The sequence below is a fragment of the Notolepis coatsorum genome (genome assembly GCF_963971535.1).
Source record: "Notolepis coatsorum genome assembly, chromosome: 8".
Lineage (NCBI taxonomy): Eukaryota > Metazoa > Chordata > Actinopteri > Aulopiformes > Paralepididae > Notolepis > Notolepis coatsorum.
The window spans coordinates 55,047,885-55,060,789 of record NC_140172.1 but is presented as its reverse complement, the minus strand read 5'-3'; the positions used below and the strand labels follow the sequence as shown (position 1 = coordinate 55,060,789).

Below are 12,905 nucleotides of genomic sequence, written 5' to 3'. Positions count from 1 at the left end.
ATCTGTGACATACAAGACATTGGTCTACATGGAGAGATAAGAGTTTTTGTAGCATAATGGCAACTTCCTATTGTCAGTAGGTCTAATGGTATGAACTAGTTTGTTAATAGGTCTGCGTCTCAGGCTGAGCTAGGCTTTGACTGCTCTTCCTACCAGCTTACTGCAACCCATGGGAAGACTACAAACTTGTAGCCAAACTGTAGACACACCAGCCATGATCCCCCCCGCCCCCCCACTCACTACTACAGCTCATCACTGTAGACACATCAGCCCTTATCTTTCTCCATCACTACAGCTCAACACTGTAAACACAAGTATGGACAGAGTTAGCATCAGGAAACGGAATGACTGAACGCGCAGTGGAAAAACAAAACGAAAAAGAGAAATAATCAAAAGCAAAACAACGTGGTCTTTGAATCTAAATATAAATAGTTTAAAAAAGCAAAAACATTGATTTCTGATGGCCTAAGAGTAGGCCATACTTGGCAATAAAATCTCAAAGGCCAATAGGAAACAATTGAGGGAAACATAATCTATTATTACCCTACTAAGTCATGATAACTACAGAGCCTGTCATACTTCAGCTACAAATTAGTGCAGTTTTGTGTAAAAAAATTCTATCTCAAGAAAACAAGTAGCACACAATGAATTAGCCTTTCTAAATGCTACGTGAACTGCAATAAGATCAAGTATTGTCACAAACTGCATTTTATTATTTAAATAATGTTTGAACCGATTTGAGAGTCAGGTGAAATGTGTTTTGATGGTGTTGACAGAAGTAGTTTGAGGGCCGCGTGGCCACGAGGAGGTGTGATGAGGGAAGCTTAAGGCTATAGAGAAACATCAGTCTCTCAGACTATTTTCTCTTCACAAGAAATGGTTTTAAAGTGGACCAACCACCTGATGAAACTGACAGAGATTTTGGATTGTGAATGAACTACTAAGAAATAATAATGATAATAACAACAAGAATAGGAATAAAACATACCCTCAACTATGGTCATTTCTGGTTCAAATGTAAAGGGGTACAGAGGCCTACTGTTAAATGTTACATTTTAACCGTTTACACTGCAGCTACTAGTTGCCAATGTATAGTAGCACTTCCTAATATAAGAAGAAACGTCAAGGAACATAATCAAATACCTGACGTTGGGTTTTTTTCTTCATACTTTGGGTACACAGAGAAAGTGTGCCACATTAAAACACAAAGCAAGATGATAAGGAATGGAAGCCTGTCAGTCATGATGGTTTACCCTGGTTGAGTCAGTCTGGGTTGAAACAGGAAGAAGTGGAAGGAAGCCACAAGATAAGAGCCACCCCAACATAGAGGTATAATAGTATAGAGGTGGAGGGAACTCTCAGGGTGTGTGAGGTAAAAGTTGACCAAAAGCGTGTGTTTTTGTAGAAAACAAAATATGGGGTTGTTGTTTTTTTTGTATGCTTTTGTTTTTTCAAAATGCAACTTTTGTTTGCAAGACTTGACCTTAAAAATGGCCTATATCTGACAAAAGGTATACGATAAAACCCTTGACAACCATTTCTATAAAGGAAGCCATGCACTGGGGGAGGGGGTGGGGGTGGGGGGCAGCTTGGTTCTTCCACATGTTCTACTGGATCATCTAAGGGAAGAGAGGAGATCTTAAAGGCACCCTCCTCCTACCAAAGGAAGGCTTTCAGGAGAACACTGAGATGGCAGGGTGGGGGGGGGGGGGGGGGGATCTCTTTTTCCCACAGACCAGAGCTCAAGCTAATTCACCACATGGGGAGGTGGTGGGGACTCGGTCCTTCCCATCTCCCTTCAGCGCAGGGTTAGATCATCGGGGGAGGTGAGGCGCAGGTACTAGCATCCATGTTGTTGCTTCTCAGCAGCCGCTGAGACCAGGGTTCACTGGTCAGCGCAGGATATAAGGACCGGTGCCTGGGCCATGTCCTTGGCTGGACTCTCGCCCATGCCACGCTGGCCTCTGGAAGGAGAGGGGAAAGAGGGGCAACTTATAATGAACATGTGGTCAGAGAAGTCGCTTTAAGGAGGAATATCTGCAAGTCACACAAAAGAAAAGGTAACTTTAAAGAAAAAAACATAACTGTTTTTTTGTATAGTATAGTTAGTATAGCTAGTATAGGATAGTTATAGTATAACTGTATATTGTATAGTAGTGTATATAGGACTCATTACCTTTTAATTCGGAAGCTTAGCATTGTATTTTATCTTAATACTTTTTATCATGTCTATTTTATTATCCATTCTATTTTATTCCATTATTATTTGTATTTTTGCACAATCAAGGCGGGCATGGCCACCTTCATTTCACTATATGTCTCGTGTATGTATGTGACAAATAAATCTCTTGAATCTTGATTATTTTTGTTTATATAAATTATCATATTTATTTAAACTCATACAGATGTACAAGATGATTATTGGAGATGACTATGAGAGCATCCAAATGGGATTTTGTGGGAAATGGGTGTGTTTGAACCTGAGCCGCCAGATGGTCTGTTATGCCAGAATCAGACTACACAATATTTATGTCTTTCATGATGGCACAATGCTGTAAATGTGTCGGCCACAACAAAATGGTGTCAAAATGTGGCTGATTTTGTGTAGTCTGATCCCGGCATTACACAGAACCATCTGGGAACCTTTGAAACTATTTGGAATGGGGCCGGTACTTAAAAAAAATAAGTACTTCGGATTGGTCCAAACCACTGTGGTTCGGGCACAAGCACATAACTTGGAAGCCTGACTAGATGGATTCTTGTGTGATCTTGCAAAGCTCCCGTGAAAGGTTAGGTGTGTTTACTGGTTCAGAACAATCACCATTTGCTATAAAATGAAGCTCATTTGGGTACGCCACTTAAGAATGCATTTAGAATCCACTGCGTTTAATGAAATGTAGATATAGACTTGGTGCCCTACAACCTGCACTGTGGTAAAGGCAGCCCGACCACAGTTATTTCACAGTAGTTATACTAATTTCCATATCAAACACATGTCAAGGAAAGAGTTTACCTACGTGTGAAACACGCCAAAAGGAGTCGACTTATTTTTTCAAGTTTAATTCTCATGATAGCAAACCTCTTCCTTTTAGCCACCAACCGTTTTTCAACAAGAATTTGCCAATAATTTCTAGCATTTCTTTTTTAACTGGCTATGCTACAATGACAAGTGTAAATTTTTCAAGAATAGTTAATATTTATGGTTTTGTATTTTACTCTATTCATTCTGAAGGAGGGTGAGGGGATAAACTGAGGAAAAATAATCTATAAATGTTTATTACCTAAATTCTATAACTGGATTCAAATAATGACCGCATTGGACAGTCAATAAATTATAAAATTCTAGCCCATAAACAAAGGTTTGCAACATACTTAGCGTTTCATAAATAAATTAACATAAATAAAGGATATTTAAAGATATTAGATTAACCTAATACGGTACCGGGCGGAGATTTATTTCACTTCACAAATAGATCAATGCAGTCCGTATTAAGTGATGTTTCTTTTTCAAATGTAGCCAAGAGTAAAGCTAACCCTATCAAAACAGCAGTCAAAGGCTGCGTCCCAATTCTCCCCTTGGCCCTACGGCTTGGCCCTACCCCTCGTCTTGGAGTGCCCTTGATGGGAGTCACCCTTCAGAGCGGAGCCACAAGGGGTGAAATTGCACTACGAAATGGGACAGCACTAAGCACTCAGTTGCCGACAGCGTAATGACGCAATACACCCACACGCTGACTGTTTACATTACTTACAGGCAGCTTACATCAGAAGGACCATGAAGCTTGCTCTGCATACCATGTCAATTATAACGAATGGTATCCACTAAATACCATCTCTCCCTTCTCTCTGAGCCTGCATCTTGGCACACTTCCTCTGAAGCCATATTTGGAGGGCTGGAACGTCACTACCCCTTGATCCAAAGAGAAATGGGACAGCCCTACACTTCGCGGGAACGCGCAAAACGGAGCCGTAGGGCCAAGCCATAGCGCGAAGGGGAGAATTGGGACGCAGCAAGAGTGTATATTTTCAGCACTACGTTTGTAGTGAAAAAATATTTTGGCGTGAAAATCGTGATTATATCTCACAGGTCGAACAAACCTGAACGTTATTGCTATAAAATACAACGTATATTGTTTCTTTACCTTTCTGTGAACGCAATCCGGTAAAAAATGGCAGAGCTATGGACATTATACAAAAGTAACTGTACTTCCAGTAGATTTAATTCACGGTCTTGCCATTGGAAAGAGGAGATTTTGGCCGATCCATAGATGTATGACTTGGCCATAATACGGGAATTTATAGGCCTGATATTCTATATTCCATATTTCAAATAGCATGTGTCCGGATGGCAAAATTCAGTACTGTATCACAAAAAACCCTGTAAATCATCTGCCCTTTGTTTATTTGCTTAGATCTTTAGTACACTTCCATCTCAAGAAGGTGCTGAATGAGCTCACTTTGTGAGATGAGACAACCTACCTATGAACATTTTCCATGGCGGCCACCTCAGCGAGTGCAGCCAAGCTGAAGAATGCAGGCAGTTCCTGGGGTGCAGTGCTCCTGTCCGCCTCCTCTGGCCGGGCGGTACTGTAGCACCCTTTTTCATTGCATAAATTATTTTGCGGTAATGGCTTCTCATCCTGTTCCTGGTTCAACTCCCTAGTTTTGTCTTCTGTAACAAAAACCAAACGTGCAGACACAGAAATAGTTTAAAAATAGAATTCTAGATGGTCAAACACGAAAAATGATAGCAGGGGAAAACCAACTGAGTCAGGTTATTCTGAGTTGGTAATTCAGTTCTGGTTCTTGAAGTAGTATTTTTAATAGCCAAGTTTTAACATTGAAGTGAATGACGTGCTTCAGTCTAATGTCAGCTTAATTTTGCATACAACATTTTGGTATTTGAGATGTAGTTGTTTGGCTATTTAGAACAAACTGAAAGTGAAAATAATAACCTTGTGATGCAGATTTTTTTTTATTTTTTTAAGAATCATCTTCATTAAATCTCCATCAAACAGGAGGACCAGGTTGTTTAGTGTGGACTGACCCCAAGAGATTGATTGGGGTGTACTCACCTTCCCCAAACGAAACAAACCAAGGGGGTAAACGAACACTCCGGAGATGGATTCAACTAGACTAATCAAGACTTATCTTAATTTCTTGTTGAAAAATGCAACCCTTAATCAAACAGCGTAAACAATGTTGTTCATTTCTCTGTTGTTGCAAAATGTATTGCTTTCATAAGCACCATTTTGTGTCCTAAATATAATTAAACGTAATGCTTATTTTAGGAGGGACACAAAATAGATGGTAATGGCTGTGCAGGGGCATTATAACATTAAATCACATGAGAAGAAAAAGACACTTTTCAGTCACTCACCCTCAACTGGGGACACACTTCCGTCAGCTGTGCGCACCAGGTGGGTGATCTTGCTCTTCCTAGCCTTCCTCTTCTGGCTACCTACGAGCAGCTCTATACTAGAGGTCCCCTGGGAGTCTGGGCACACTATGGGGAGGGGGGGGGCACACGGTTTGACTTTGGAAGCCAATTCCGGCACGATGGGCTCACTCAGCACCTCGACTGTTGAGAAAAGGCTAAAGGTCAGATTGGTCCTCTGGATCAAGGTGTTGTAGAGGATTTCATAAACAAAAATGTATTACCAGTACATATGAACAAAAAAATTATAAGCAATTTCTTTGTCAAATCATGATCCTATTTGGCTTAGGATCCTAGTCATAGCCAGTATATTACAGAATAATGCACATACAATACAGCGACAACCAATTTCCAGTTTTCTGAAGGACACACCAGTAGTTTCAAAGCCAAAGGAAGGCAAGTTATAATGGTGTTAATGTAGTTGCGATTTTAGCCAATTAAGTTGCCTACAAGAATTATTTGAAACAAGTAAGAACATTAAAGTTTGACATGTGATTATGTCCGCATTGTTTATGGTAAAAATAGGTTGTGTACATAGCTGTAAGAAGTAGCAGGATAGGTATTTAAAAAGACAGTGTTTTTTTTATTTGCAATTTCATGGACAAACCCTCTGTGAAAGGCCACCTTTGGAGTATAACCAGAGTATAACCATCGGTGCGACTAAAAAAGTCCAACAACTTCAGCACCCCCTTTTAAAAACGTCTTCCCTGGTAATGCAAAACAAACCATTTATTTTGAATGTTATAATATGGAACAATGAGAACAATGACTGTAATGGATTACCCTTAAAACATATCCCAACTGTTAGCCACAAACATCAATATTTTAGTTCACCTTTGTCCACAGCACTTGGTGTCTCCTTTTTTTGTTTGTACTTCCTAACAATCTTGTGGAATGAAGTCTTTTTCTGAGATGGAGATTGCCCTGATATAACAAAAAAACAACAACAAAGAAACAAACAAAAAAACATGCAAATGCCATGTTATGAAATCACAATGCCTTAGATTCAACAAAGAGATAGTAGCTTCTGAGAAAGAGAAGCTACGGGGAAAAAATGACTTCACAAACAAGTGCAGAATGGGGCCATGGATGGGATGAAATATTAATGTAAAACTATGAACTTTATACTCTGAAGAGATTTTTCTGAGATGTTTTCTTCTTACCTTTGCCGGGTTTGGGGGCTTCCTTTTGTGTGGGGGAGATGTCCGTCTTCTTCTTCTTTAAGACAGCAGTGCTCTTCTTATCAAACGTCAAAGGGCTATACTGTGGGAGGCTGTTGAATTTCTTCTCAAACTCCTCCTCCAGTTTACCTAGGCTGAAAAGTGATGCTACGTGAGAAACTACAGTCAAACCTATTTCTCTCTAATTCATTCAGGGTGGGTTTTAGACCTTCCAAAGATCATTAGATCTGCACATTTAAAACACTGCAATAGCTCAATAGCACATCGTTTGTTTTATGAGGCAAACACATTCTGATCAAACAGCTCATACAGCCGTCCTATATATACAATAGTTTGAAGAATAGTCCTGTTGTATTTTTGGCATTATTACACATGCTTGCAATGCAGGCTTGCATCCACCATTTGGACAGAATTTCTCTTTTCATTAGTATAAAACTGTTCTGTGGATATTAGATTATATCCTACTAGTATAGAATTATGGTCTTTCTGCATCCGTAATGGCTCATGTTGAATTCATATTTTTCCAGATCATTAAGTCTAGTGAGAAGCTACAACAAAATATACTTTAACTGTGTTGTTTTTGTTTTCCTTCATATATTTTATGGCTACAAATTAATAAATGGGTAGGTGAGTAGCAGGACTAAAAAAATAAAATAATTGTCTTTGTTGTTGTGATTTTTAGTAGTTAGCTACTAGTTGAATACTAACCCTGGTGAAGATTCATCTTTGGACTTGGACTTTTTCAGCTTCTTGGGGTTATTGGGTCCCAACTGAGAAACAGCCCAGCTGTCGTCGGTCCAGTTTCCATCATGGTCAGATGAACGGAAAGCACCTCTTTTACCTAGTAACAAAACCCAATAATTTTAGACACACAATTAAACAAATATTAACAAAACATTTTTTTATTATCTGTGTTAATTGTTCCCAAATTCCACACAAAGTTTGGTGAGAATCAGGTGAACAGGCTAGGAGGAGTAGCGGGAAAAGTGTTAAAAACAAATGATAATAATCAAAAGTAAATTCCAATATGGCGGACTTCATAGAATGGCAAAGTTGTCCATGCGTAGATACATCTCTGGATATCAGTTTCCTGATTGCGACTGGAACGGATCAGGAGATAAACTAATTTAAAGATTTTAAGTTTGGCCTGATGGTGGCGCAAGAGTCATGGGGTCACCAAAACCTCTAGGGGTCATGAATGTGCAACGCAAATTACATTTATTTATTTTAGTTATCGCGTTCACACACAGGAACTGCCATCGGGGGGTGAATCCAGAATATACCAAACACGTTCAGGGATATAATTACAAGAGCGGATCATCTAGCCCAGGGGTCAGCAAGAGCCACTTTTCCCCCCTCCCACAAAATAAAATGCTCAGGGAGCCGCACAACCTATTTACCCTTAAAATGAAGATAACAGTGTATAACGTTTTATATATCCCCAAGCATACCCCACATTTAGCATAAAACGCCTGACAATTGCATACCCAAAGTAATTTGCGATTTATTATACTTTATACTTGTAGCACACAGTTTGTTGCATTAATGGAATTATAAAGCAACAAAAAGAAAAATTTTGACTTTTTATTGCTGTTTTTACCTGTTATAACAAAGGAAAACCTCAAACTCTTATGAAGGAGAAAGAATACTGGCTGTGTAGACCTATTTTTAAATAAAACACAGAAGAGGAGACAAAACACTGGTGTCTGTAGACCGACTTTGAAATAAAACCCTCAACTATTCAGGTATATTTGAGTCCTTCCCTTATTTGTGGAACATTTATAAAATAAAAAGTAGTCCACTTTGAAAAAAGACTACCATGTGTAGACCTACTTTGAAATAAAACACAGAAAAGGAGAAAAAAAACACTGGCATCTGTAGACCTACCGGTACTTTGAAATAAAACCCTGAACTATGCAGCTCTATTTGAGTCCTTCCCTTATTTGTGGAAAATCTATAAAATAAAAAGTAAATTTTTCGTTGTTCGCAAATTTCGCACCACATATCAGGCATACGGGTAAGCCTGCATCGTTAGTCGTGAAAGCAAATTAATCTGTCCACGCTGAATTAAACCCTCTATTTTTTGGATTTATCCATGGTGAGTTTACTGAGGGGTCGGAAACTCAAGATTAGCCACTTGCAGACGGCAGGGAGAGGCGCGGGGTGTGACGTACTGTATATTTGAAATATTTTTGTTGACTAAATATTTTAGTTGATGAAATATTTGTTCATTTCAGTGTCACAGTATGACATCGATCTCCAAAATAAGAGGGGGAAAAAAAGAATAAAAAATAAATAAAATTTGAGCCAGGGAGCCGCAGCTGATCCGGAGCCGTAAGCCGATGTATTATGCCCATAATAATAATAACAACATGCTCACACATACAAATTAGAAACTATCTTGTACAAATGTATTTGGTTTCATAGTTACAGAGTTAAAGATTTGGGTTAAAGAACCAAGTAAAATTGTGATGTCATATTTGAGGAACCAGTGAGTGATAAAGAGTTCCTGTAAAAGAAATATATATATTGATACGTTGATATATACATTATTTCACTGAGCTGTATTGGACACTTCCTGGAATAGTATAATGACATCACACATTAAAATTATTTAACTGAATAACTCCTAAACAAATTTAATTTGTACATTGTGAGTTTGTAGTTTTGGGATAGGCTACGTGTGAGATTATGGTCATCATAAATCTGCTTTATTTTTTTGGTGGAGCATTCCTGTAATTCCAGAAGGATACCTCGGTCTATGTTGGCTCTCAGAGAAGTCAGCATTCCTTCAGAAACCAGGGTCTTGTACAAAGCCCCTTTGCAGCTCCTCTCCGACTTCCTGGAACCATCCCTCTGCCCTTCCTTCCCACTCTCCTTCTCCTCATCTTTGAGCTTCATGTGTTGGGGGCTGGAGGGGTGGTGCTGGGACTCTGTCATGCTGCCCTCAGGGTCTGTGTTTCCAACACTAGCTTCTACCTCCTCCATGGTCAGAGGACTCATCCAGGACTCATCCTGTCCACAGCACACACGGTCCTCCGTCATCTCTTCCTCTTTGAGAGGGGTCTTGGCTTTAGGCTTGCTCTTCTTTTTGGGCAAGCCAGAGTTCCCACCACCAGTGCTGGTGCTGGTCTTCTTGGGGCTCTCCTCCGAGTCTCTCCAGGCCCCTTTAGCCACTGCTTCGATCGTACAGAAGACACTGTCAAGGTCCGATTCGGAGAAATCGCACTTCTTCACCATCTTCTTTCCATCTTTCTCCATTGGCTTGGCCACCTCTTTCAGACCATCTTTCTTCTTGCTCTTCTTTTTGACACGTGCATTTTGGCTGCTGAGTTGTGGAGGAATGGCATCAGTGGAGGAAGAGGATGAGGGAACGAGGGACGACGTAGGAGAGGCGAGAGGATGGTTGTGAATGTCTGCTGTTTCCTCCTTGACTTCTGCCTTGGGTTCGACTTGCTGAACAGAAGTTGTGGAGCAGTTTTCCTGTAGCTGAGAGGCCTCGGTTGTCTCCATCTTCCCAGCTTCAGAGGCCAAACACATCTAACAAAACACAAGTCAAACACATGAACTTATATGGAGGTACAACAATACTATCAGTGGACATTTGTTTGGGCAAATTATGACATTGTCACTAGTTATCGTACTTCCCGATACCAATCATTTTAGGACTAGCCAACATAGCTACACAAAAGTTGAATTATTAGGATTGGTATCCAACACAGACATCAGAGAGGATAAGCAGTATCCTATGATGTTTCCAAACATTTTAGATATTTCAATGCTTAGAATCTTACCATCTGAAAGAGTTAAGAATGGCCACACTGATCCATCACAAAACCGAGAGAAAACAGGCAGAAGGTATTGCTGTCGGTTTGTTTTTAAATAAGTACCTAGCTAAAGTAACGGTAATCGTGCATTCACAAAGGTGTCAGCTTTGCTAACGAAATGGACGGTGACATACAAGTCAATTCCAAAATGTTCATCCTCTCTGAACATTTCTGTCCATCAACATGGATACAAATCTGGCGAAGACGGACACATCATCCGCCCTGTCCAACAAACAACACTCTGCATTGAAAAGTAATTAAAAAAACAAATGTAGACGAGCTGACACAAGCTGGCTGGCTGCACTGTATCCACTAAGGCTGCAAATATATTATTTTATATCTTATGCCATCATAAAGCAAAACTAAATATTTTCAAGCTATTTTGAGCCACGCATAAGCCCAGAAGATACTTCTTTGTAGTAAATCTTTATTAAATAGTAAATGTTTGTACATATTGTGAAACTCAATTGTAGTCGCCTGCACAGACAAGTCGCTTTCTATGTAGGTTTAGGTAGCTTTCTATGTAGGTTTAGGTAGCTTTCTAGCTTCAGTGGTCCAGAGACACGATTTTCTCCTGAAGACAGTTGATTCGGTTATGAAATATACACTACATATCTTGTTTTTTTTGTCCTCCAGAGGTTACAATTCCCTTCCCAAACCTAAGTAATGCAGCTTCAACACCAACCAAAGGGTATTTCAGGATAATATCAGATATATTAAAAATAGTAAGTAACCTCAGAAAGACACTTATTTGAAATGTCAATCTACGGTTCAGTTCAGATTGTTTAATGTTGCGTTACCTCAGCAAGCTGGAAGAGAGCTGACGGACCACATTGCTTTCCCTCCGTCACCTGCTTTAATACACAAGAGAATGATTACTAAAGTATAGTACGGATACATTATTAAAATATATATATATAGATAGATAGAGATAGAGATAGAGATAGAGAGTTATGCCTTAGGAAGGTTCAGTTTGCATTCTGCCCCAGCTATAGCCAGAGATGAGAGAGAAGAGTTTGTCCTATGCTCTAATAAGTGTAGGTGGCAATGAAAGGGATTTTCTGTATATATAAAATCAACGCAGAATTAAGTTATACACATACCTCTGCTGTTGGGGAAAGAAGGGGCTTAACCCTGCTTTTAGCGATGTCAGGCACACTCTTTTGTAAGGTTACAGACGATACCTAGAGATGGGATCAAAAGAAAATAAGGATAACAGAACAAGAGTAATCAAAGAGAAACTAAAAGTAATCATTATCGAGTTTCAATACCCACATGGCTGTGTTACAAATTACAATTATAAGTGGGTAATAATCATTCATCTGTTTTCAAAGTAACCTTCCCAGCCCTGCTGTGGAAGCTGTACTGTAGCTGTATAAAGGTTAGATCAGAGTCCCTGCATGTGAAGGAGGCATGGGTTGCTAGTATTCACCTAAAATAACACAGATTGATGAAATAATTACTAGAAATCACTGATTTCTTCTTGGATTTCAATACTTCAGTATGTCATTCAAATGAATGGATATAGGTGCGGCCGGGTAGCGCAGCGGACTAAGCGTCTATCTCAGCGTTTCCGTTAGCCGGTAATTACCGGTATTTGACCGGCAAAATCTGTTGAAGTCCGACATATTTAATCTCTCCGGTCTTAATGTCCGGTGAAAATAATTCCCTCTAAGCACAATTTGATTATTTGAATTGTATTAAAATAGGCAAAAATTAAATAGCCTATGCGATGAACGAAACAATCATTACATTTGTTTCATCGTTGCTTCACCAAGCAGGTATAATAATGACACCGCTGTTGTCAGCGCGAGCTGGCTGCTGCTAGATTTGCGACTGCATGCAGCTGCAGAGCCGCAGAAACCACCATAACCCACCCATCTGTACCGGCAAAGTGCAGTACTCCAATTCAGCCATTGGCAATTCAGCTGTTGGGTGGGGGGCGCTGTTGAGCGGTCCCCAGATAGAGCCTTAAAACAGCTGAATCTGCTGGTCTGCAGCGCCATACTCTTTGCAAATAAGTCGTTGCGAGGTGGAGAGTCATCACGCAAACCCACGATAATGTTGCCGTCTCTCTCTGCCAAATTTCTCAGTTCTTCGCTTGATATAATTAATACAAATGTCCAATATAACGGAATTCGTTAGCTCATAAAAATGTGATTATAACAGACTGCTGTTTATTAATGTCGGGCGACTGCCCACAGACACCTATTTGATTTAAAGTCGGCAGCAGCACGGAGTCTCTGGACTTATTTTATTTGGAATATAATGATTGTATACGCAAAAGTAGCCTAGTTTTAAGTTAAAATATTATAAATCTACATGCCTTGAGGATGTCAATTATTTTTAAGCTCAATAAACTCTGACCGGAATTTCTCTCATTTGACCGGTAGATTTAAATCTACCGGACCCTGAGACCGGCAACAATTTTTTCTAACGGAAACCCTGGTCTATCTACCA

General features: G+C 39.7%; 1 protein-coding gene across 4 annotated transcripts in view; it reads right to left on the bottom strand.

The window, feature by feature from the left end:
• Positions 1-266: 266 nt before the first annotated feature.
• Positions 267-12,905, bottom strand: part of bbx (BBX high mobility group box domain containing) — a 34,489-nt gene continuing 21,850 nt past the window's right edge. For 3 of the 4 annotated variants that reach the window (XM_084320946.1, XM_084320949.1, XM_084320947.1), the window contains exons 8-16: positions 11,549-11,629; positions 11,246-11,299; positions 9,372-10,158; positions 7,327-7,459; positions 6,601-6,752; positions 6,272-6,361; positions 5,381-5,581; positions 4,480-4,672; positions 267-1,964 (exon numbers count right to left, since the gene is read on the bottom strand). In XM_084320946.1, coding sequence (XP_084177072.1) covers positions 1,886-1,964; positions 4,480-4,672; positions 5,381-5,581; positions 6,272-6,361; positions 6,601-6,752; positions 7,327-7,459; positions 9,372-10,158; positions 11,246-11,299; positions 11,549-11,629 — 1,770 coding nt within the window. In that variant the 3' untranslated portion in view covers positions 267-1,885. The remainder of the gene's footprint in view (positions 1,965-4,479; positions 4,673-5,380; positions 5,582-6,271; positions 6,362-6,600; positions 6,753-7,326; positions 7,460-9,371; positions 10,159-11,245; positions 11,300-11,548; positions 11,630-12,905) is intronic. The other variant, XM_084320948.1, reaches the window with a different exon arrangement.